Below are 27,902 nucleotides of genomic sequence, written 5' to 3'. Positions count from 1 at the left end.
TCATAAACCATAAATAATTGATCTAATGCTTATAGTCAAGAAAAAGAGACCATCACACAAAAAACTTTACATTGAGCAATGAACCTTAAAAATGAGGTTATCCTACAAAACTTTAAACATTGGTATAGAAAAGAGGTATGTACAATTCAGGATATACATGCTTTCTATGAAATTAAACTAAAGGGAAAATATTTAGAAAGCTGTGAAAATGTGGTTCTGAATTAGTTTCCGACACCTTAAGTCCTTTGACAGTAAGTTCTTCTTCTACTGAAGAAACAATTGCCCAATATGTCGTGATGATTTGATGGAATGCAAGCTCTGAAGTGTTTCAAAAAGATATAATATAACCATTGACATTTGGCCCTCATTTCTGAAATTTGTAAGGGCCTACATGTACATGTCATTTGGCCGGATTCAACAACAAAGTATTTATTCGAAAAATGTTTTCTTTTATTAAACAAATTATATATGTCTTGTCATGAAACAAGAATGACAGTATTACAGTTGAACTAACAAGTATTATATATATACAGTTAAGTATCATGATGGGAGGATACAATCTAGTGTTACAGTAGAATCTTAACTAACAATTATAATAGATGATCAAAGTGTTGATGTAGGTTTCACTATTAAATAGCTTTCACAGTTTTAAAGATCTCTGTTTTTTTTAAAGTAAAATTCAAAAAGGAATTACAAAAAAGATAGAAAACTTGAACAGCAGTAATTTCTTGTAAATTTAATTTTCAATGAGGTTGATCCTCTTCTGTAAATAGATTTTTTGTACAATTGACAGTATAAATTGAACTTGAACAACAGGACATCTTTTGAAGGAACAGTTTATCAAAATGAATACTATTATAGGATGCAACCAAATAATAAAATCCTACCTTTGATATAATTTAGCACTTATTAACTCTAATAATATATCCTGGATAATTCAAGTTAATAGACACCTAAAATTTCCTTATATATGTAACAAGGAGTATACAAAAAATTGACAAAAATTCAAATATTTTCACTTATATATTGTATCTTCCTCAATATTTTAAACCTGAAATTTATCTCTCTGATCAATCTGTTGACTCTCAAAAATTAACAAATTACAATATTATCTTTCATTACCCACTAACAAATTTCTGGTGCGATATATGTATGACCATAGTATTCTGTCCAAGATTGGACAGAGAGGTCAGTTGAAGTTATAAAATTGATGTATAATTAGAACTGTTGATCATTGGGGACATTTTTCTGGATTTTCAAGAATTTAAAAATGAAATATTGGAAAAACAAGTCATGTTTGAAAAAGTTATACACACAAAAATATATCATATTTATAATGTCCATATTGCAGCAGCAAAAAGTTAAATGTGAAACATTATATATCATCCAAGGGAGGTAATCAAAAACAGCTTCATTAGATTTTTGTTGTAAAAGTAGAAATGTGTTACAATTTAAATCAATAATTTAAAACTAAAGATAGCTTGTTCAATAACCTAGAACACATCATGGCAACAGTATAGAGATATTGTATCTAATTAGTTCGAAGCCTTACAAGATGATATCAAATTGAAAATTGAAAATAGAGATTTTTTTTAAATACAATGAAGAAACATTGAAATAAAGCACAATATATATTTCTTCAAAGGGCAGCACTTAATAGTTTCTTGAGCACTATAAGATATGAAAATATCAGCTAGTGATTGAACTTCTAATGATCAAACAAGAAATTTCATGGAAACAATATAACAAGATAGCACTATTCTTTAAACTTAATTGCACTTTATAAATTATTTGCACCAAATCCTAAAGATAGCACTGACAGTATTATAAGTGGTTTGCTTAAGTTCCTTTATACATGCTACCATTCTGCTGGTTTAATAAGAAAAGTACTAATTCTTATACAGTGATGTCAAGCATGTATGTTATATATTATTCAGGATTGTCAAAGCCCACAGGGAATACAGGCTCATATTCCATTTCAGTGTTTAACATCCCCTAAGCAGTCAGGCCAAGTGGGTGTAGGGCCACTGGCAGGGAATTTTGAGCCCATATCCCCTGTGAAACCTTATTAAAAATTGTATAATACTTAAATGTCCTAATTTCAACATTAATCACCATTCTGACCTTTGTTTTGTCTTCAGGTAATATGGGCTAATATCATCTGTCAAGGTAGCCAATCAAATTGCATGATAAGCAGGGATATTTCAATCCTGTTTAATATTTTCCACTGCAATAGATATGAAAATCCATTTGCAAAGCAAGTAACATAATGTTTGTATAAAAATGGACAGAAGCTGAATAATAACAATCTGACTAACCATGCACACTTTATACATTATATACACAGGAGACAGAGGTATGATAAAATAGAATTTCAATGTATAAGGATCTTTATGACATCTTTTGTTTGTTCTCCATATAACTATCGGTGTCATCTAAATCGTAACTGATGAAAATAATATTAATAGATCCTCAAAGTTTTACGGGAAAAGGAAAGTTTTTGAAATACTTAAAAAATTTTGTTTTGTAATTTGAAATAGTTTTTGAAATACTTTAAAAGTTTTGAATAGTTTTCTCAATCATTTTTTGAAAGAGTAAAACACAGGCTTGTAAAATGTTAGTACAGCTAGTAAATTGTATTGCCATAAAAAATAAGTTATTGATAAATATATGAGTAAAACATTTTATAAATAGGATATAAAATACTGCATTAATACAGCTGCCAAGAAATGAATTGTACCATTTAGATATAAGTTTTATATATATCACACTTCTAACATTTCTAACAATGACAATGCAGATAAAATGTGGATTATATAAATGGATGTATTAACTTATTACAAATAGAATTATCCAAATTTTGAATTTCTTAGTTTTGAAAACAACTTCAAAGATTTAAATTTTTAAGATATGATATTAAAAAATATATCCAGAAAATGTGAGTAATACATATTTTATACATTTTGATGCTTAAACATATAAAATATATGTAAAAGTTCAAACTATGTCACTTATAAATATAGAAGTTATATTAAAGCATGATTAAGTAATACTGTTTGCACCTATATATATCTTGTCTGAATGCTTAGTAAAATTATCAAATCTTTCAAAATAGATTTTCTTTGTTATTCTTATATTGAGTCTATATAACATAGCTTGCTGTAGTTATAACTGTTTTACACTAATTAATAGAATTGTGTCCAAAAAAAATCACAAAAATTAAAATGTTTCTTAATTTGATACTGAAAAATATCATTGATTAATTTTGATTTCAAGAAATAAACCAGCGCATGTTTACAATTTGTGATATTTTTTTAATATTTGATAATCATAAGCAGTATCAATTTAGAAATATTTTAGAGCCTACAATTACAGCCCCCTTCAAATTAAGCTGCAACAGATAATGTTTTTTTTTAAACACAGCCTTAATGATTAGATTCTTTGCCATTATTTTTTTATAAGATGACAGTTGTCCACATGAACCACAAGACACTGTAGTAACCACCATCTTAAGTAAGTTTGTTTATAAATTGTAAATGATATTTTGTGTTACAGAAAAGAAGTGTGATACAAATATTGTTTTGATAAATTAGCCTTTGTACTGCACAGTCACTGTCGTCTATCATCAAATCACCCTTACTTCACTTTCAACATGTAAGTACAGATTGTTTTAAATCCAAAGTCATTAATTAACTAGGATCTTGGTGAGGCCTGTGGACTGGGACCTGAAGAGCTCCAAGTTTCATGTGAGACACCAGGAGCTAAGTGGGTAATCATGACATGGACAGCTTGCATTTTTTCAAACTTTGGAGGTATTTTTATTCTTTTATATGTGACATCATCGCCTGGTTTTGGAACATATTCTCCATCAACGCTGAAATATAACAAAACATTAGTTATATGTCTATTCCAAGAAAGGAGCCTGTAGTTCAGTGGTTGCTGTTTACATGAATCTTAGTTAATATATTTTTGTATCAAGAATAAGTAAATAATGCAAAGTTACTCCCCTTAGTTTACTGCAGTTTTAAAATTATGTCTTTTTCAAGTATTTTAAATACAACAAAGAATATCTCCTTACAACAAAACTAGGACCGAGCTCCTTGAAAATATTCAGATAGAAGCTGCTAGAATTATTACAGGATTACGACGTAATTCCTCCAGACAAAAACTTTATATTGAATTAGGTATAGAAACTCTGGAGAATAGACATAATAAACATAAGCTTATACTATTCTATAAAATATTAAATGGGATGACACCTGCATACTTATATGAGTTAGTCCAGTCATATCTTCCCAGACAAACCCCTTATACTTTGAGGAATGAAAATAACACTCTTCACCCCCCTCTTGCTAGAACTAGCTCTTATTTTAATAGTTTCATTCCTTCCACTATAAGACTTTGGAATAGTCTTCCTTTGAGTTTACAAAAGTCACCAAGCTTGGGTATATTTAGAAGTGGACTGGATAAGTTTTATAGGACTAATGATATATTTAAACCTTTCAACTATGGGATAAGGAAACTTAATATAAGTCATTGTCAACTCAGAAATAATGCTAGCAACCTTAAATCTCATTTATTTAATCAGTTCTTATCCAAGAACACTTTTTGCACTAACTGTAACCATCCTGTTGAGGATAACAAACATTTCTTTTTTATTTGCCCTAAGTACAATGATGTAAGACAGATCCTTCTTGATTCCATTTACTCCATTGTTGATAATGTTGACATAAATATTGAATTACTACTTTTTGGAAACAGATTATTATCATATGATATGAATATTGCTATTTTTAAATCTGTTCAGAAATATATCAGTGACACTCAACGTTTTGTTTGAAACTTACTTAATTTTTGTTTCATCTAGTTTTATGTATTTTTTTATTTTTCTACACTCCAACGTTAATTCATTTATTCCAATAAGCAAGCTTAGTATCTCCTTCAAGCCATATATATATTTCTTATGACTTATAAAGGATATTTGCATGTTTCAAGGTAATTTGAATAACTGATGATTAATTGCCTATATATTTATATATACTTTGCATTTATTAAGTAACACTGTTAACATATTTTGCTAGTGTGTGCCCACAAGTAACATGCATGTTCCACTAAATTGTATTATTTTAAATACAGTTGTTGTAATTGAATCATACCTTGTACATGTATTATGGAGAGAGCTTTTATAGGCTGTGCCTGTTGCTCAATCCTTTTCATATCATTATGAATAAAATATGTTTAAAATCAATTATAGTTATTTGTGTAATTCATTTTATTTAACACCATTTTATCCAAGGCTATAGTTGTTTTACATCTGCCCCCTTTTTTGTAATTAATTTTGTATTTAAATTGTGTCATGGATCATATTCATCCTTCAGTGTATGTTTACTTGTTTTTGTTGATATGAAGATATATGTGTAAGGATAACTAATGATAATCAGAAAGAAAAATGAAGAACAAGTGAAACTGCGAGCTACTGCTCAATGATGATACCCCCGCCGCAAGTGGATAATATAAATAGTGTAAAAATATGCAAGTGTTCGGTAAACAGGAAGTTGTCAAGTGATGAATCTGAAAACGTATCACACGGTATAGCTGACTTATATAAATCCTGAAACCAAATTTCAGAAATCCTTGTATTGTAGTTCCTGAGAAAAATGTGACGAAAATTTTCAACTTGGCTATCATGTGTAAAATTATACAAGTGTTAGGTAAACAGAAAGTCGATGAATGATGAATCTGAAAACGCATCACACAGTATAGCTGACTTATATAAATCCTGATACCAAATTTCAGAAATCCTAGTATTGTAGTTCCTGAGAAAAATGTGACGAAAATTTTCAACTTGGCTATCATGTGTTAAATCATACAAGTGGTTGGTAAACAGGAAGTCGATGAATGATGAATCTGAAAACGCATCACACGGTATGGCTGATATATATAAATGTTGATACCAAATTACAGAAAGGGTGGATTTGTAGTTCCTGAGAAAAATGTGACGAAAGTTTCATGGGACGGACTGACTGACGGACGGACAGACAGAGGTAAAACAGTATACCCCCCTTTTTTCAAAGCGGGGGTATAAAAATCATTTCATTCTATATATATAACAAATAATTTGGAGAACTTACTCTGATATATGGACAAATATATGTCCTGATCCATCCTCTGGAATAATAAAACCATGGCCTTTCTGGCGACAGAACTCTTCTACCTTCCCTTTCAATGTTGGACCCTCCTTTGCTTTTTCTGATCTAAACAAAAGTTATAAACAGTACACTGACTACAGTTTTTTTGCATTAATTACTTAAACATAAAATACATTAACTTAGAAATTGCAAGATGGGGCTTAATATCCAGTGGCAAATATTATATACAGATTATTCATCATTTTATACATAAATCATGTCTTTAGTATTCTTGTTTGAATTGTTTTACTTTTCAGGGACTTTTAAATAGACTATGGACTAAGGGTTTAACCCAGATGCCTATGGTGGAGCATAAAAAATTCTTTTGCTGAAAAAAAAATCGGATATGAATAGATTGTTCAGGACATGTCTATAGAAAAACTAGTAAATTGATTTTCAAAGGGGTTTTACAACCTTGTAGACAATTATACATACTGTGAATATGTCCTGTTTCGTCGAGTTGGTATAGGACTAGGTATAAGGAATTTGTGTTGTCCTATGGGAGAACCTGCAATTACAGCATTGTTAGCAGCTTGGCTCTGAGGAAGTTCACCTGACATTCTTCTATGTATCTGGAAAATAAGAAATGAGAAACTTGCTAGTTAATTCTAATACATATATATATACTGGATAATCTATCTTCTGGTTTGATTCCAAAGGTACTTTTCACTCTCTAATGAGTCATGTGAGTATAATAAAAGTACTTTATATATTATTCAAAAAATTCATGCAAAAGTTTGCTAGAAAAACTAGATTCATTAAGTGTTCTGCTTTCCTGATGATAAATCAAATTTGCAGCTTATCTAACATTGTTAGAGAAATGTTAAATAAATTACAACTAAATATATGAATAATTATTATTTTCTAATTGTGATATCAACAGGTGTTTCAAACATGTGTTACAAAAACGTACTCAAATCTTGTCATATATTTCTGGTGGCAATAATTTAAATATTATAAAGTTCATGAACTACAACATGTACAATCTTTATAGGATTTTATGTTTCAATTGGCAAATAGCATTTTTTATTGATTACTAGGGTTATGTCAAAGAATAGATATAGGAAGATGTGGTGTGAGTGCCAATGAGACAACTCTCCATCCAAATAACAATTTAAAAATTAAACCATTATAGGTTAAAGTACGGCCTTCAACACGGAGCCTTGGCTCACACCGAACAACAAGCTATAAAAGGCCCCAAAATTACTAGTGTAAAACCATTCAAACAGGAAAACCAACGGTCTAATCTATATAAACAAAACGAGAAACGAGAAACACGTATATATTACATAAACAAACGACAACTACTGTACATCAGATTCCTGACTTAGGACAGGTGCAAACATTTGCAGCCGGATTAAACGTTTTAATGGGCCCAAACCTTCTCCCTTTTTCTGAAACAATAGCATAACATCACAACATAGAAAAACATACGATAAAATATCAATTGGCAGACTTAACTCAATCAAAAAACGTATGATTACACAATGCCAAAGAATGTCTTTTCCTATTTCTGAAAAAAATCATCAGAAGATACCAAGATCTTGTTGATAAATATTTCCTTTCAACTTCACAAATGACACAAATACCTGATGGTCTTTACAAACCACCTCAAAAAATTAGATTTCAAAAAGAATTGTATTCAGTTAAACAAATAGATTTCTACCATATGAATCTTGTAGTATGTTACATGTAGCAATTTTTTTTAACATATATATGTAATAACACTATAATACTTATTGAGAGAAAGGGTAATTTTTCGTTTCCTCTTGATATAGAATAACTTACCCTTTGAACCTGGAAATTGTAATTTAAGAAAAGATATACATGTATGATATCCATTTAAAAAAAAATGTTATTTGAGTCTTTCTTTATATTAGTGTCTTAATTTATGAAGTTGTAAATGAATAATAAATATATGTGAAATAAAAATTAAGCTAAGTAAAAACTACTATTATTGATTAAAAAAGGGGGAGATGGTTATCAAATCAAAATAAAATTAAACCAGATGCTCCGCAGGGCGTAGCTTTATACGACCGCAGAGGTTGAACCCTCAACGGTTGGGGCAAGTATGGACACAACATTCAAGCTGGATTCCGCTCTAAATTTGGATTGTGATTAAATAGTTGACACAGCATAGGTTTCTGACACAGAATGAATGTATTCAAATGAACTTAAAATTTTTGTTTTCTCTTAGAGCAATTCACTTTGCTGTTGATTATTAATCCTCTCAAAAAAATGTTTGAAGAAATTTTCTTTTTATTTATGAAATTTCAAATGAGAAAAATTGAACCCAATTTTTTAATCACATCCCCCTTTCCCTTATTCCAAAACTAATTTCAATTAAAATATTCTAATGGAGTTTGCAACAATTACTACTCATTTAAATACATCATAAAATATTAAGATGTAAAAAAAACTGCTTGTTATCACTGAATGGTAAAGATTATTTAAATTTATCAGTTGGTAGTAAAAAGTGAATATACATTGTATATTGTATATAACAAAGATTTAAGTTGATTCTGGACAAAGAAAGATAACTCCAATTAAAAAAAAATCTTGCAGATATTTCTTGCTTACTATACTGGACAAAGAAAGATAACTCTTAATTAAAAAAAATTTGCTATTTCACAATATTGTGAAATTAGATATTTCTTGCCATTGCACAATACTGTGCAATTGAAAAGACTTGCTATTGCACAATACTTAATATAATAATTTTAGATCCTGATTTGGACCAACTTGAAAACTGGGCCCATAATCAAAAATCTAAGTACATGTTTAGATACAGCATATCAAAGAGGCCCAAGAATTTAATTTTTGTTAAAATCAAACTTAGTTTAATTTTGGACCCTCTGCACTTTAATTTAGACCAATTTTAAAACTGGACCAAAAATTAAGAATCTACATACACAGTTAGATTTGGCATATCAAAGAACCCCAATTATTCAATTTTTGATGAAATCAAACAATGTTTAATTTTGGACCTCGATTTGGGCCAACTTGAAAACTGGGCCAATAATCAAAAATCTAAGTACATTTTTAGATTCAGCATATCAAAGAACCCCAAGGTTTCAATTTTTGTTAAAATCAAACTAAGTTTAATTTTGGACCCTTTGGACCTTAATGTAGACCAATTTGAAAACGGGACCAAAAATTAAGAATCTACATACACAGTTAGATTCGGCATATTAAAGAACCCCAATTATTCAATTTTGATGAAATCAAACAAAGTTTAATTTTGGACCCTTTGGGCCCCTTTTTCCTTAACTGTTGGGACCAAAACTCCCAAAATCAATTCCAACCTTCCTTTTATAGTCATAAACCTTGTGTTTAAATTTCATAGATTTCTATTTACTTATACTAAGGCTATGGTGCGAAAACCAAGAAAAATGCTTATTTGGGTCCCTTTTTGGCCCCTAATTCCTAAACTGTTGGGACCGAAACTCCCAAAATCAATACCAACCTTCCTTTTGTGGTCATAAACATTGTGTTTAAATTTCATTGATTTCTATTTACTTTAACTAAAGTTATTGTGCGAAAACCAAGAATAATGCTTATTTGGGCCCTTTTTTGGCCCCTAATTCCTAAATTGTTGAAACCAAAACTCCCAAAATCAATCCCAACCTTTCTTTTGTGGTCATAAACCTTGTGTCAAAATTTCATAGATTTCTATTAACTTAAACTAAAGTTATAGTGCGAAAACCAAGAAAATGCTTATTTGGGCCCTTTTTGGCCCCTAATTCCTAAAATGTTGGGACCAAAACTCCCAAAATCAATACCAGCCTTCCTTTTATGGTCATAAACCTTGTGTTAAAATTTCATAGATTTCTATTCACTTTTACTAAAGTTAGAGTGCGAAAACTAAAAGTATTCGGACGACGACGACGACGACGACGACGACGACGCCAACGTGATAGCAATATACGACGAAAATTTTTTCAAAATTTGCGGTCGTATAAAAACAAGAGATTAACTGAGTGACAGCAAACCAGATTTTTTTGCAGATTTTGCAACTAAAAAGTTGAAGAATTATGGACACAATGTTAAAGTTTAAAACAGCTCTGAATTTTGGATAAAGAGCGTTAGCAAGGTGTAAAATGTGGGCAAATATAATGCCTACCCATGTTAAAATGAGCATAGAGCATGACATGAAGGAATTATTTCGATTCTACTAGGACAAATACAGTATTTTTATAGGTCGAAGTGTACGAAATTAGCGTAAAAATGTTTGGCGTTTCCTGTTTCCTCCTCGAGGAGTCTGTGCATTGCATTTCATATTTGATGAGTTTAAAAACTACGAGCGGGGTAAATATATGTTGTTTCATACAAAAATATAATAAAAGTTTATGCTAGATGCTTAAATGTATATTCTTTAAAGGAAAAAGATGGAAATAACGTTCTTGTAAACAGTACGTTCGTGCGCATGTGTCAAACATATTTTGTGCTCATTAGAACACAGCTTTGTTTACAAAGCGTAATAAGGACGTCATATTAGAATTCATTGTAATGACACAAAATGAATGTGGTCAAAGAACATGAAAATTTGACATTGGACATTTATCTACATATATTATCATGATCATGGTCATGATGGTACAATATCCAAAATCTAAGTATTTTGTTAGAATTAAAATGTAACATATCAACATTTGATCAAGGAACCCTAGGAATTTAATTTTTGATAAAATACTTATTAAGTTCAAGAAGGGTCAACACTTTGTAGGTATCACCAAATAAAGGGTTGTTCCCAACTTGTTAACTATGTAAGACTCTATTGGTCTTATTTTGTATCGCTCTACAATTAATGTTTAACCCCTGCTTAAAGTCAAAGTGTAAATAACTATATCCACAAGACATTAATCTAGTGGATACAGTGTGTTGTACATATTAAGCTTATAACTTTTATTGTACTTGAGAAAAGATTTTTATGTTGAATATTGGATGTACATATAGAATCGATTAATTTTAAGCGTCATCATTCATTAAAATTGTGTTTAATAGCAATCAATGTGTGCCAATTAACCATCCCAGTAGTTTCTTTGACTCAATTAAACAGTGATTATGTAGTGAGACAGCTTTGTAAATACTTCAGTTGTTTAGACGAATTAAAACATGAAATGATCTGAAATGGGAGTCTTTCTTGAATGGCAATATTCACAATTCAACAAATATGAGGCACAATTTCAAATTCATGCTGTTCCTACATTTGCACTTTAGAGCTGCGCGAATTGTAGTGGGATATTATTATCAAGAATTTTCGCTACAACTTTATTTTGAACTTAGTGAATATGACGATGAGGATATATATCAAATTTTGCTTGGAAGAATTCCATTAAATTTAAGTGTTGAACATTCTGAGTTTCAGAGACTATGTCACGCCCATGTGGTTCAGTGCTTATCATTATATGGACGTTGTGTCAGGTTAGGCAATACATGATATGTCATCAATCGAGATTATATAAGGCCTTAATGCTGAGAGACTAAAGTGTATATATTTGTTTGTATATGTAAAAAACTGTTCTGTACCTAATTCGTTTATTTTGTTTTTGTCTGATATTTAGTTAATTGGATATAGGAAGATGTGGTGTGAGTGCCAATGAGACAACTCTCCATCCAAATAACAATTTAAAAAGTAAACCATCAATTATGAGGAAATAAAGACATGAATTATGTGTCTCTGATAGTTCTAAATATTGATTGACAGTTGTCTTTACAATTCATTAACAAATGGAGTATGATATGATATATTTACCAGCAGTGCCAGTGCCAGTGGTGTTGATGAAATTCATGAAGTAAGAGTACATTTTTAGGTCGATGGTTTTGTGTTAAGTTAGGACATATAGATTACAGTTTTATAGTTTTTACTACAAGAGTGATAATAATTGATGATCAGAAAATCTAAATTGTGAATTAAGTGTAGAAAAATAAGAGAAAAACATACAAATAGGTGTGTAACAACAAAAATCTCATGTGGTTTGAACAGAGTTGTCTCCCCAAAAATATTTTCTGTGTACTCTCAAAACTAAAAGTATAATGATTGAAATGATCTAAATTTATTCTAAATGATTAATTTTGGCTTTTTTATTCATATTGAGAATTCTTTAAGACGAAAAATACTTGAAAAGAGGAATGACCAACAAAACATAGGAAAATTTATAGCCTCAATACGATTTACAGAATTTACAAAACGTTTGAAGATAAGGAATACTTTCTTCAAAGCGTCTAACGTACAGAAATATAAAACACAAAACCAGCTGGTAGAGAGGAAAATATGAGTTCCTCAATTCTAAAAAGAAGTTTAGAGCTATTCAACGAAGAAGACGACGTAGGAAGAGGTATTTGCAATTTCAATTTTGTAAAAAATATAGACAAGATTTAGATAAAGAATAAGAAACAAGTTTAAGTCCTTATACAAGTTTGGGGCATGCAAGAAAGTTAATCCGGATCTACCAACGTGTAAATATTAGACGCCGCTGGATAACTCGGCCTTAAACAAACTCGGCCTATAGTAAACTCTGAAATTAACCAAAATAAAAAGTATGAGGAAGATTGGACAATAAATTATTTTTCTTTTCAAAAAAAAAATATATTGAAAAATTATAAGAGGGTCATAATAGGAGTTCTTTCATCATGTTCATGGCTAAACTTCAGTACAAATTCTTGCCAAATGACATTTATAGGATATTTTGGTGGATGACGATAAAATCGGTAACAAGACAAATCGGCACCCAAGTCCAAAGACATTTCGGCATCCATTTTGTACATTTCGGTATCGGCACCAAGACAATCCGGCACCTCGTTTTTTAAAATAAATTTATTATCAAAAATTATTACATTGGTTGGAATGAATTACATTGATTTCCCAGTTAGATAAATCCGATAACTTCACATGTGAAATAAACGTGGTTATTTCACTCTCGGTCGTCATACAACAATAGGCGTTGTCAAGACGTCGATAACGTCGAAACAAAACATGCGTAGGAAAACCATATAGTTCCTTACATTTTCTACATTAATTTCATAAATAAAAGCAATTTGACAATGTAATAAAAAGTATAACTAATTGCCGTATTTGAATATAAAAAATAAGACAACTTGTGACCGAACGCCGCTATGGATTAAACTCGTGCTGCACACTCGTTTAATCCATGCGTCGTTCGGTCACACGTTGTCTTATTTTTTATATTCAAATACGGCGATTAGTTATACTATAATTATTAAATTCTTGCATAGCTATTATAATTTGTATATAAAATATGCATTACAAAAAGAATAATCATCATTTAATTAAGCTCTTAAAGATTATGTACGAATAACCATAATTTAATTAAATCATAATTGATTGTTAGATATGTTGTTGATAGTTGTTGTTTGAATAAACATTATTAAATCGAATCATAATTAATCGTAGTTATGCATTAATCAGTATTTAATGTTTAAATCTAACAATTCCTCAATAGAGATCAAAAGTGTATAGCTTGTGATTGCAGCTTGTGTTTTCATTTGATCCTTACACCTGTTAGGACAACACAATACTTGAAAACAATATTTTTATTGTTTTAATATTAAAAGCCTTAAACATAACAGAGTGTGCAAGCCATAATGAGTAAATACCTAGAAACGTTTTATTATTATTTATTATTATTTATTATTATTTATTATTATTTATTATTATTTATTATTATTTATTATCTATTACATTTATTACATGTATGCATAAACTGTTGAATATAATAAATAATAGATATAATAAATAAATGTTATTAATATTCTACATGTGTTTTATTGATTATGGATACAATGGTAACAGAATTATGGATTACATTATAACTAGTACATGCACATTCCAAGTTCATGTGTGGTGAAATCTATAAAGTCAGAATGTTCATTGTTTCAGGAAAAAGAATTCACACAAATAATACACCTATCAAAATGACTAAGCTGCAGTACACTCTTCTGCACTTAATGAATGGCTATTATCTATTTTGAATTTATTGAACCATAAAACTAATTTTTGACTCTTCACATTGAATAATCCGCGAAGCGGATTATGTAAAATGTGAAGAGTCAAAATTTAGTTTTATGGTTCAATAAAATCAAAATAAATTATTGCCATTTATTATAAATAAATTTCTATCAAAAATAAGTCTCAAAGAACTTTTTATATTATTTATATTAACAATAATAACGTACACACATGTTGGCGTATGAATACACAACGTCAGAGTGGGTGTGTCGCCATCAAAATTGACAACATTGAAAATAAAACTAATAATTTCAACCAATCAGAAGACAGTAAATACACCAAATTTATTTATAAACAAATAACTAAAAGGAATATACCACATAATAAGATACATATTCAAAGATTTGTCTGGGTGCAGAACAAATAACTAAAAGGAATAAACCACTTAATAAGATACATATTCAAAGAAACAATGTACAATATTGACAATAATGTTATAAATAGTGCAGTAGACAAATAAATAACACTCAAACATTATTGCTGTCTATTAACACTGAACACGCAAAATGCCCTCATACATGAACAGTGCCAGGAAATTTTAAGGTTCACTATATATAGATCAAAGATAAATAATTTATAAGGTGCCGATTTGTCTAGGTGCCGATTTGTCTGGATGCCGATTTGTCTTTCATGGGTGCCGATTTGTCCGGGTACCGATTTGTCTGGGTGCCGAACTGTCTAGAATTCATAAAATCACAGAAACACTGTTGTCAGGTTGTAACTTTTTTTTAAAAATGAATTATCATGATTGTTATTAAGTTCCTTTGATAGACTGATAAATATACATTTTATTCAAAGTCTCAAGCAAACCAGACTGTAAACGGAAGCAGATTTCTGCGCAGATCCAGAAATTCCTAAAGGTGTCAAAATCTTTTGAGTTCATTAGTACAATCAAGGATAACTATACAAATCCTTGGTACAATGAAAAATTCAGGAAATTTTCCCTATTTTTTTTTTTTTTTATTGAATTTTCTACTGTAATAGGTAAGTAATCCCAAATTCTTGTACCAAATCTTTCAAATACAAAGACTTTAGACATACATGTATAAAGAAAGAGTACAGGAAAATTGAAAACACATAAACACAGACAAAGAAGCTTTTCATTTATATTATTTCCCTATGTGTTCTTCAAATTCCCCACCCTTACACCATGTATACATTTAATAATTTTCCATTAAGGCATTTTATTTATCCACTTATGGTTGAATTCGGTGTATCCACTTTCTTACATATGTGATGAATTGATGTTTGCTCAAAACATTTTTTTTCCTGCACTCCTTTATCATGTGTCCAAAGACTTTGCATTTGAAACACTACATAGGTTAGTTCCAATAAAAAAAAGGCCCAATCCAGATGACCTGAAAAAGGAATTCCTCCCCTTAGGCCCTCACACAAGTTTATTTAACTATCATTTTGAAATTTTATTATTTTACACTATTTAAATTGAACTGAAAATGAGATTTCATTTTCTGAAAAGAGAAAATGTATTTTATAAGTTTGTTATCACTCTTGCAATATTTTATCATGACTGCTCTATGATGTTTGAAGACACATAAACCACTAGATACAATATCAAATCCTGCTTGTGCTACTTTCTTTTAAGAGTAAGGTTTTCTTCACATTAAATAGCATAGAGCAGACCATGGAGAATCTTGGATGATAGGAACTGTTCAAATTATTCAAGAATGAATTCATATAAGGTTTAAGTAATGAGTATAATTAGTTTATTATCTATTTTCGTTGGACATTTTAGTATTTCAGACAACAGAATTGTATAAACTGTCAATAAAAATGAGTATAACTCAATGATTTACTTGCCACTGTCTGCAAATTTCATTAAATCAGACTGCAAATAATGCTGAGTTTAATTGATTGATTGCATCTCGCTCTAATATATTTATTGTTTAGTAGCTGAGTTTAAAATATTTGATTGAAAGTCTTAAGTTTAAATATTTTATGGAAAACTGATTGCTATATAATGACTTAAAAGTTAGGTAATGCCAAATCACACAATTACATGAATTAAGAGCATTTGGCAATGATTTATAACTCTTAACACCATTGGATCTATCAGGTTTCGAGAACTAGGGCTAGGATGAAATTTGAGGACTGAAAAGAGTGAAAAATAAAAAGGCAGGACAGAGATTACAACCATAAAAAAAAAAATGCAGAACACAATTTTTCATCCTAGCCCCCCCCCCCCCCCCCCAAAAAAAAAAAATTAATATAATGGTTTCTCCCTTTTAAAAGTGTGACTGGTTTGATGCCCTTAAATAGTAGATACTTAGCCAGCTGTTGGCATGGTAAGCAGTTGAGTTATGTTGGTGCTTCTTTAGCTCAATCAGATTGTGAGGGCTGACTTGTAACAGAGGTCCTGCGTATTAAATGCAAGCACATTTGTAATGTTCTATGGTTACAATCATGAGTATTGAATTAAAACAACCATAAGTGTCTGAAATTCCAATGTCCTAGTTTAATTTTTTTTTATTTCAACCATTTACATCTTCAAAAATGTTTAACAAAAGTTCCCTTTATACAAATGTTATAAATCAGCTTATATAAGTTGCAGAAACTTGTGTGTAGATTCATATTTTTTTGAAAATAGAAATTTTTAGTAAATCTGACATGTTTTTCTGTTCTAATGTTTCAGGTAATCAAAAAAAGAAGACAAAAGCTTCAAGTACGGGGAAAATAGATACTGAGAAAGGAAGGTACAAGAAAAAGACAAACCCTAAAAAGAAAAGACATAACAAAGATGGTAATTACAATTTTCTTTCATATGTTTATATAGTTACAGATAAGATAAAGAATCTAGTGTAAAATAAACATGATTCTGTTAATGGTCAAGTAGAAAAAATATTTAGGTCATGTAGCTAAACGCTATTTGAAGAACACTGAATTTTGTCAATCAGAACATGTTAATTATGACAACCAAAGCCTACTTTCAGAATAAAAAAAACATATTTTAGTAACAAACTTTTATATGACAATATTAGAAAAGGACTATCGTGACATATTAAATTATTGTCATTTTATATGACCCATGATGCATACATGTATTTCACCAATCATCTTGATCCCAGATGCTTGATGATGATATTTGCTGAAATTCAAAAACTAATAATATGGAAATTTTTAATTTACCTGGGAAACACTTTGATTTTTTTTCATGTCCAGTGTTAAATGAGATTGTTTTAAATTCATAAAAGATTATACTCCAGATAAGAATTTTTTTAAGTCACTTAAGAATTATATTTTTATGAATGTATTGATAAATACTTAAAGTCTATCAGGAAATATTACATGATCTACATGATCTAGTTGATGATTTAGTCAACAATCTCCTGCACTTGACGCAAGCACTCTGCAACAAGATGACTAAGGGTCTTATTTTGCAGATTAAATGAAAAACTTTATAGCAACCCCAATGATGTATCACAGAAACCCATAAACAAGTTTAAATGTAATTTTAAAAAATGACACTTCTGTAAATATAGACAATGTAAATTCCCAAAAGATCTCCTTTTTTGGCTAAAACCCTTTGAAGTTTCATAAAAAATTACATCTTAGAATGGAGAAATCATATTCATACTATTTTTTACATAGGTGTGTTTGTCATATTTCAACATTTATACGCCCCAAACTTCTTGAGAGTTTAACTAAAATTCAGTACTACTCCTCTCTTCACCCTTCAACTGAATTCAACTTCACCACTAATCATGTCTATTTATACTAGTAACCTTCCTAAGGTCAAATATGTCCATACCAACATGCTTTTGATATGATAGTAACTTAACAAATGCACTAAAATGTATAGCAACCTGTTCATTTATCTATAAAATTGACATTATTTTGAAAGGTTTAAATAATATTAATTACTGTTATAGCAATTTTAGATGGCCAAATAATGACTCTTTTTATCATGCCTCTAATTTTGGTGGGAAATCACACTTGACATTTGAATCAGGAATTCATCCAACTGTTTAGAACAGGTTGAAATGCATTTACCAGTCTGGCTATCCCTCTTAATAATTGTGATTTTGATATCACACTGTACTGTTACAGTTAGCCTCTGAAATCAATAACCAACTTGTTTTTCAACTTTTTGTTCACCGAGTCAATTACTTGACATTATTTTGTAATAACATGACTGATTATTGTTAAAGCCTAGTAAATGTGGTGAAGAAAATTATAGTTTTCCTGTAAATAAATCAAATAGAAATTATTATATGTTATTGTTCAATATCATGTTTTTCTCATAATCTTTATCTTAGAGTGATTAACCTAATATATTTGATATTATGGGTTTTTCTATTATTTTGTTATCAAAATACGGTTTATTACATGACTTAGATTGTCATGTGGTCTTTTTAAAGTATGGGGGTGTTTTCCTTATGGCTTTAATATTTCTTATCAATATGAAACAATACAATGTATTTTAATTCCAAATTTAATCCCAAGGGGGCACATACTTGTAAGGAATATGATATTCTACAAAACATTCAATATATTTAACAAACAAATAAGTAAACAAACCAAGATCTTTCAATCAGGCCTAAAATAAAATATTGTTTTTTTCCCCAATCCTGACCGACCCTGCAAAAACAGTGCTACCCATAAAATTTTATTGTCAAAACTTAAGTCAAATATTATTTTATTCATTTCCAATTTCCTGGCTTGCCAGATTATACGATACTGTTCAAGCTTTTTGGAAAAATAAAATTATTTCCCTACCTACATTGTAATGGTTTACCCCAGTTTAAAATGGAATTCAGGATTTTTAAAAATCATAAATCATGTCTTTTCAATAAAACATAAAAAAAACATGGTGTACACTTTAAAATAACCCGCTTCACAGGTTATTCAGTATGCACCACATTTTTAATGTTATTTCTTCATAGACAGAAAAAATATAGCAGTCATTCCTTAAATAAAGTCTAGTGTTACTTTTTAAAAAATCTTTCATGATCACAGCCTTTGACATATTGATTTAAAAATTTCTTTACTGTTTTATAGTACAATTAATTTAAATTGCTGCATTAGAAATCCAGCAAATATGGACATAATAATCAAAATTAGAATATACAATGAAGCATTTGTTACCTTAGTACAGGTATGTGATTTGGACAAAAATTGACCTGTCAACGTGAATTTGTTCTGCCTAACTGAAGTTCCACTTGAAACTTTGTTATAAACATTGCCATAATATGTATTCCTGTCGGAACAAATATTCTACACCATTTATTCCGTAAGGAATATATACTGTAATATTTTTTCCTTTGGACCTACTCAAGTCCAAATGTGATTGCTTGCTGCTCTTTTCTCTGTCAGTGGGAAATACATGTGAGCAATATGTACTGCAAATGCAAATATGACTTTATACAACTGCAAAAATTTGTGGGGTCATATATTGGTATCATGTCTTCGTCGTTAGCGTCGACTTCAGTGTCAGCGTCGTCTGAAGATGGATGGTTTCCGGATAATAACTTTAATATAAGTAAATAGAAATCAATAAAATTTTAACACAATGTTTATAACCACAAAAGGAAGCTTTTGATTAATGTTTTGGGTTATGGTCCCTAAAGTTAAGGAATTAGGGGCCAAAAGGGGACCAAAACAAGCATTTATCTGGTGTCAGGACAATTAGTTGTGTATAAGTATTTCAATTGTTCTGAAATTGTACCACAATGTTTAATACCATCAGTAGAAGTTTGGGATATATTTTAAGGGTTATGGAGCAAACAGGTTAGAATGAAGGGCTAAAAAGGGGCCAAAAACAAGCATTTTTGTAGTTCCTTGTCAATAAATTGGAGTTATCTTTCTTTGTCCAGAATGTTTGTTGAATCACCTAAAACCAATGCTAATTAATCTTCTTTAAAAATTGGAGGAATCTTTCTTTGTCCAGAATAGTAGTTGAATCAACATAAATTAATGCTTTATACAATATTTGTACAATATACAATACAATATTCCCTTTTACTACCAACTGATAAATTAAAGCAATCTTTACCATTCAGTGATTACAAGCACTTTGATTACCATTCTAGGGTTATGCCCCTTTACAAGTGGAAAAAGTGAAGAATTTTTTTTCGTTTCTGTTCTCTCAACTTAAGTTAGTCTCAACTAAATTTAATGAAATGTGTATATAATGCATATTACCTGGTACCTCTATAATTATAAATAGCTTAAGTTCAATTTTTGGCAGCTTCACTTTTACAGTTCTTGAGTTATGCCCTTTATAACATTATATGCTAGAGGGTGCATCATCATTGGTGTCCATTTGGACACAATCCCCATTTATTTTTTTAGAAGTTACTATTAATTAATATTAATTTTAATCATGACTGCATGCCACTTTATATTTTAATATTTTGTGATCTATTTAAGTGAGTAGTTATTGTTGCAAAGTCCATTAGAAATTTGAATCGAGATCGTTTTTGGATTAAGGGAAAGGGGGAGGTGAAAAAAATGGGGGGGGGGGGCAATTTTTCTCATTTTAGATTTCAGAAATTAAAAAGAAAATTTCTTCAAATAGTTTTTTTGGAGAGGATCAATATTCAACAGCATGGTCAGAATTTCTCAAAAGCCCCCAAAAAATTAAGTTCATTAGACCACATTCATTCTGTGTCAGAAACCTATGCTGTGTCAACTATTCAATCACAATCCAAATTCAGAGTTGTATCCAGCTTGAATGTTGTGTCCATACTTGCCCCAACCGATCAGGGTTCGACCTCTGTGTTCGAATAAAGCTGTGCCTTGCAGAGCATCTGGTTTTTGTTCATCTCTGGTTTATAAGTGTTTTTGTCATTGGCAAACAATTGCACAGACTAACAGCACATGCATTGTACCATACAATTTTGGTATTTTTACCTTTTTTACCAATCTTTATATTCATAGAAATTCAAATATTTTTAGCATTTGCTAGTTGCAGGCAGTTTCTCAGTCTTGATTTTTGGGATCTTTGAAAAATTTATAAAACAATGTACTGGTATATCAAGAATGGTTTTATAAAATTTAAAAGTGATAATGTAGAAACTGATGTTATTTGCAAATTGGCCCATTGAATACTCTAATTAAATACAAATTCCAAGTTTATTATTTATTTATAAATGCATAATTAACAGTATTTTCCCCAGTAAAATTGAAAAAAATGGTCACAGTTTTAACTGCAATTTTAATGGAATCAGACATTTGAAAAATAAATGTGCTTTTATATAATATTTACCTAGGTTAAGTCCTTGTTGATAAGTCAAACCCTTGTCATTGATTTTACAGACTCAACCATGTAGTTTTAATATTTATTTACATACAGATTTGTCTAACTGAATAATACATAAATTGTATGTGTAAGACAGGAGATTTGTCTCACAGAATATTATATTTATGTGTAAGACAGGGATAAAATCTTCTTACAATAATGATATATTTAGTAACGCAGAAATCTACATGATTAGCTAGTGGCTATTCAGGTGTATTGACCATGTCCTTAATATCAAGTTTGTGACTTTGTGTCAAATTTTAGATGTCAAAATTATGTTATAACATGGTAAATAATGTTATGTTTGTCTTTGATCTTGTACTTTCTTAGTATTGTATAAATCAAAGTGGTTGTCCTTGGTTCATGTCTGTTAAAAAAAAATTCTCGTAAATAGTGTTGTTATAAATAAGGGATTTGGTTTTCTTGTTTGATTACCATTCTAATCATTGGATAATGACCCCGGGTTCAAAATACCATATGACACTGGATTCACATATCTTTTACCCCATTTTCATTTTTTATTGGCTATAATAAGTGTTCAATATTATGCTTATTTCTCTGTAAGTAGAAAAAGAAATAGTAGGTTGGTGTATAGACTGATTGTATGATAAACAGGACAGAGTTCACCTGACCTTGACCTCACTTTCAGGGTTCACTAGTCAACATAAACTTTTTTGTGGATACATTTTTTTTAAACAATGAAGAGAGAAAAAACATAGATAGCTTGAACTAATTCTAAGAATAATTTTGTAGAGAATATCATCTTAGTTTTTCTGTTGGTAATACAGTCAGTATCTAATACCTATTTAAAATCTATGACATGTAGAAAAAAAGAAAGGAGACTGTTGCCAAATATCTTTTGTCATCTGTTAAATTGCTTTTTGCTGCTCAGAATTCATATAAAATCATTCTATTATATAATTTCATGTGTTATCAGAGATCAGGAATGGTATTCTATATCTGCAGACTGTGTTATGTTTATTGCATTACATTAGCATTGCATGATAACAGATGGAAAGTAGCACATTTCATTATTGATCAACATCATGTTACACGACAAGACACTATTAGATTAAGTTAAATCTTCTCTAACCTGAAACAGAGTTGGTTTAGTGGTGAATGCCATTAGGGAGGATATCATTTAATAGAAAGATGTGATAAGATCAATAAATATTGAAAAGAATAAAAATCTGTTGTGTTATATGCTGACTTATTAGACCTGTTTCAGCGATATTATTTAGTTATACTAAATATGAATGGAAGGAGATGTGTGAGATTTACACCACCGAGGCAGTAAACCAACAACATACAAAATAAAAAGACCTTCAGAGATCAATTTTAGGGGTTGGTATTCACAACTGAATCACACTGAGACTATCAAGGAATGTAAAAAAATCAAAAGAGTACTGGTAAACACTAAATTTGTGTTTGAGAAAGAAAAAAAAACCACATTAAGATATAATTAAAAACCATGCAATTCTTCAGAGAACAATTGAAGGTCTTTCCACCTCGATAATTAGAATGAAATTTTAAAAAAAGATGTTAGAAAGGGTCCCTCCTTGTTGATGTAATTTGGTATCTCAACTGATATAGAAAAATAAGATTAATAGGTATATGCAGAAGACTTAATTGTTTTATAATGAACAAAAACAAATTTAAAGCAAGGTCATAGGTCAGTGCTCTCAAATCAAAAGACCCCAGATCAATCACTTTTATGATTTTAGAGAAATATCGATTTCAAATACAAAAGGGGAGAAAACTCCTGAAAGGGTTGACCAAAACACTTCGACTTAAATGGGTTGAAGTTGCCCCTTGTTGTAAACAGTAATTTGGCATATCATTAACTGTTGCAGTTTCTTTTGAATATATATAACAAGCAAATTCCAAAATTTAGAATATGACCTTTACCTTCAACTTTGACCTCAAATTCAAGGTCATAGGTCAGTGAACTCAAATAGGAAGGCCCCAGGTCAATCACTTGTATGGTTGTGGAGAAATAAGGATTTCAAATACAAAAGGGGAGAAAAAACTCAGAAAAGGGTTAACCAAAACACTTCAACTTAAATAGGTTGAAGTTGCGCCTTATTGTAAACAGTAATTTGGCAAACACATCATATCATTAAATGTAACAGTTTCTTTTGAATAACGATAACAAGCTTAAATCAAAATTGATAAAATGACCTTGACCTTTGACCTTGACCTCAATTTAAAGGTCATGGGTCAGTCAACTCAAAGTAGAAGGTCCGAGGTCAATCACTTGTATGGTTGTGGAGAAATAATGATTTCAAATACATAAGGGGAGAAAACTCCTATAAGGGTTAACCAAAACACTTCGACTGAATAAGTTGAAGTTGCGCCTTATTGTAAACAGTGATTTTGCAAACCTATCATCATTAACTGTTACAATTTCTTTTGAATAACGATAACAAGCAAAATTTAAAATTTATAACATGACCTTGACCTTTGACCTTGACCTTAATTTACTTTATATGGACCAAGGATTTTATATCAAAAGACTGTAGGCCTCTACAACTTATACCGTATGAATTAAATTTTCAAAGGGAAATAACTCCCATTAGATATCTTCTGATCACCTCAGTCAAAATAAAACAAATCATTCTTAAGAGTAGATGAACAATTTGGTGAAAACAGTTTGTAAAAATCTTTTACGGTTTTAGAGATATAGCGATAACAAGAAAAAGGGGACGCAGGGAGATAACTCCTATAAGAATAAGTGTTCGGTTACACAGGGTGAGTTTTGAAACCTCCATTACTGAACAACATCATTGGTCAAACATCCATTCGATATGTTGTAAAACAAAAAAGCATCTCAGACGGTAGAAGAAAAAAAAAGAAAAAAAATAATCAGAAGAAAAACAATAGGTCTTTCCACGAAAAGTGGAAAGACCTAATAAATGATAACAACTAGAAAAGTATCATACTTTGGACTGCACATTGAACTTGCAGCAATTTCAAGGTTCATTGGACAATGTTTAGTTTTTGTGCTTTGGTCTCTTGTGGTTTCTTAAATACTTTAAGCAATATGACTTATATATTTGGTGTATAGCATGATTGTCAAATGTACATGTCTGTCTGGTAGGTTTCATCTGACCTTGACTTCATTTTCATTGAAAATTTGTGGTTTATTACTCAGATATTATAAGCAATATGTCAATTATTTTTTGTGCATAGAACAATTTTGAGGTGAACCTGTTTGTCTGGTAAGGTTCATATGACCTTGACCTTATTTTCATGGTTCATTGGTGACAATGGTCAATAATTATATTTTCTTTTTTTTCTCAATTTATTGGTTGCTATAAGCAATAGGTCAATTATATTTGTTGTATGGAATGAAGGATTTGATTTTTATAGTTTGGACAATTGTTATTAAAGAGTAATTCCTCTGAGATCCATTCAAATTTAACTTTGTATTGTTCCCATGTTAAAATGAAAGTACTGGTTGAGAAAATCTTGTTTTTTTGACTACATACTAAAGTTGTGCATTTTATTCATAAAAAGTTTTTATGAAAACTAACACCAACGTTTTTTGGTGGATATCCTGCTTACACTAAGATATCATTAGATGTACAATTGTAATTGGATAACCTGCTAACAACAAGATGTCATTAGATGTACAAATGTCATTGGATATCCTGCTAACAACAATATGTCATTAGATGTACAATTGTAATTGGATAACCTGCTAACAACAAGATGTCATTAGATGTACAAATGTCATTGGATATCCTGCTAACAACAATATGTCATTAGATGTACAATTGTATTTGGATACCCTGCTAACAACAATATGTCATTAGACGTGCAAATATAATTGAATATCCTGCTTACAACAAGATGTCATTAGATGTACAATTGTAATTGGATACCCTGCTAACAACAATATGTCATTAAATGTACAATTGTAATTGGATATCCTGCTAACAAAACATGTCATTAGATGTACAATTGCAATTGGATATTCTGCTATCAACAATATGTCATTAGATGTACAAATGTAATTGAATATCCTGCTAACAACAAGATGTCATTGAATGTACAAATGTAATGTGATCTCCTGCTAACACCCATATGTCATTAGATGTACAAATGTAAATTGGATATCCTGCTTACAACAATATTTCCATGCACGTAGCTACGTTTACGTCAAAACGCCCGGGCGTACACTTGAATTTGGCAAAAAAAAAAAATCATCTAAAAAAATTTAAAGAATTTTAAAAATAACAGTTCATCAGCCTTTTAAGCCTTTCTTCAATGGCTTGTAATTGCGAATAAAAGAGACAAAACATTTTATCATTTGATATATTTGTTCATTTTCTGTCAAAGTCTTAATATACCGTGGATACTAAACTCACTTTCCTATTCTTTTTTTAAAGCAATTCATTATGTGCTAATATTCGATATGTGTTTTTCATTTTTTTTCTCGAGCCATTGATATTTATGTCGCGAAAGTGTCAAAAGAGTATCCAAAGTATAATGACGAAATTATCTATGAGTTTTCCCGTATTTTATGGATACAAGGAATTTCTTTTTGCATTTACAGTCCGGGGTTTAAATTTGTTACATGTCAATTACTTTGTTAAACATTCGTCGAATTTAAAGAAACTTTCTTGAAGGTTTTTTTCATGGTTAATTTCAGAAGCAAACTTGTCTGTCAGTATAACACTGAAAAATGAACAAAAAAAAGTTTGCTTCTGAAATTAACCATGAAAAAAACCATCAAGAAAGTGACTTCTCTTTATGCAATTTAAATCAAACGATCTGGATTTTTTGTCACGCTTGTTTCGAGCGACATTGGTGTGTTCTTTGTAGACGATACGCGCGTCTAGCGTATGTCCAAAAATTCAAAGCTGGTATCTATGATGAGCTAATGTATGTGATAAATTTATTAACCTCCATAGTTTATCATGAAACTTGTGCAGAAATAAATATTCCAGACAAAGAAAAAAATATCGAATGAAAAAACAATGATTTGTTTAAATCCAGCAATGGACTGATAAATGAATATACTTTTCGTGGAGAGAAATCCCAGGCGAGAACCAGGATTCCACAGAGAACTCTTTAAAATTTTAAAATTTCACATGAACAACTCATTTATACGAAATTTGCACATGAAAATGTGATTTTGTTGATTGCGTATTTTTACCCCCCACGCCTCCCTAAGGCTTGAATAACTGGTATGGACGTTTATTCCAAAGCCAACATGGCCATTGACAGCTGGGACTATTATACCAACAGTCCCAGATGACAGTCATAATATTCTAAATAAACACAATGAAAAGATAAAACATGAAAAAGAAACAATTTTGAATCTAAAGAATCTTGTTATTGATGAGTTTTCAATGACAGAAATGGTATGTCATTCTCGCAGATAACTCTTAAACTTCTGGAGGCTTCACCCTCGCTAATCTACTACCAACGTGTTCTTTGGCCTTGGTCCGCTTTAGCCTTCACCAAGGATCGGGCATACACGTAAAAATGACCTAGCTACGCCACTGATTTCATTAGATGTACAAATGTTATTGGATGTCCTGCTAACAACAAGATGTCATTAGATGTACAAATGTAATTGGATATCCTGCTAACAACAAGATGTCATTAGATGTACAAATGTTATTGGATATTCTGCTAAAACCAAGATGTCATTAAAAGTTCAGTTGTTATTTTTGGATTACCTGCTAACAACAAGTCATAAAAAGTTCACATGTAATTGGATATCCTGCTAACACCAAGATGTCATTAAATGTAATTTATCATGCTTTGCCATTAAAAAAGATCAAATTGAAAGACCCCTTCCAGCATATTGTGGTAATATAATTTTTTTTTTCTCAAGATGAAGCTTAATCAAGAGTTATTTTTAGCTTAACAGCATGGTGCAGCACAATAGTTTTTTTATTGATATTTTTTGACAGGAAACTAATACTTAATTGATTTATATGGCTATATTAAAGTTGGTGATTGTCTATAAATTGTGTACCGGCAAAACAGAATTTTGATATCATAAAATGTTTTTTCTTTATTTAAAAGAATCACAGGATTTAGATTGGATTATATTCATATTATCAATCTTTACCAAATATTATCATTTATGTCCATATTGTTCTATTACAATTAGCTACTCACAAAATTTCATAAAAAATATTTTAAGAGAGAGCCAGGTTATGCCCCTCTCACCTTGACTAAATTAATGAAGTGAATTCTGAAGTACATTATACAATTTAAAATTTTAAAATATATATCATAGTAATAACTCATACTACAGAAATACAAAAGCATTAAAATGAGAAAAAAAATGTCTTACCGATTTAAACATCCTATTAGTTAATTGTCCAAGAAATCTCCAGTTATTGTCATTTACATGGTGAATATTGAACAAAATGATTGGTTTTCAACAGTTGATTGTATACTT

The 27,902-nt window shown here is 30.2% G+C and overlaps 2 protein-coding genes across 3 annotated transcripts in view; one reads left to right on the top strand and one right to left on the bottom strand.

The window, feature by feature from the left end:
• Positions 1 to 428: 428 nt before the first annotated feature.
• Positions 429 to 27,902, bottom strand: LOC134725540 (calcium-regulated heat-stable protein 1-like). Of its 2 annotated transcripts, none has more exons than XM_063589443.1 (4): positions 27,795 to 27,902; positions 6,624 to 6,760; positions 6,132 to 6,254; positions 429 to 3,874 (listed from the first exon to the last, which is right to left on the bottom strand). In XM_063589443.1, exons 1-4 carry the CDS (start codon positions 27,804 to 27,806, stop codon positions 3,694 to 3,696), a joined length of 453 nt encoding a protein of 150 aa, XP_063445513.1. In that variant the 5' UTR covers positions 27,807 to 27,902; the 3' UTR covers positions 429 to 3,693. The 2 variants fall into 2 exon arrangements, with proteins under 2 accessions (XP_063445513.1, XP_063445514.1); XM_063589444.1 differs by lacking the exon at positions 27,795 to 27,902 and adding an exon at positions 12,133 to 12,196.
• Positions 12,349 to 27,902, top strand: part of LOC134725541 (active regulator of SIRT1-like) — a 32,587-nt gene continuing 17,033 nt past the window's right edge. The window contains exons 1-2 of the mRNA XM_063589445.1: positions 12,349 to 12,526; positions 16,868 to 16,975. Of these exons, the coding sequence (XP_063445515.1) occupies positions 12,463 to 12,526; positions 16,868 to 16,975 (172 nt within the window). The 5' untranslated portion in view covers positions 12,349 to 12,462. The remainder of the gene's footprint in view (positions 12,527 to 16,867; positions 16,976 to 27,902) is intronic.

Source organism: Mytilus trossulus, chromosome 7 (genome assembly GCF_036588685.1).
Source record: "Mytilus trossulus isolate FHL-02 chromosome 7, PNRI_Mtr1.1.1.hap1, whole genome shotgun sequence".
Classification (NCBI taxonomy): Eukaryota; Metazoa; Mollusca; class Bivalvia; order Mytilida; family Mytilidae; genus Mytilus; species Mytilus trossulus.
The sequence above is the reverse complement of the archived record's forward strand: the minus strand, read 5'-3'. Positions and strand labels throughout refer to the sequence as shown.

Bases quoted from the DNA above. Each gene is read 5' to 3' on its own strand.
- LOC134725540 (XM_063589443.1), bottom strand. The intron at 6,255-6,623 runs GTATGTATAATT...ACTTTTGTTTAG, and splicing joins CGAAACAGGACATATTCACA to ATCAGAAAAAGCAAAGGAGG. The intron at 3,875-6,131 runs GTAAGTTCTCCA...GTTATATTTCAG, and splicing joins ATATTTGTCCATATATCAGA to CGTTGATGGAGAATATGTTC.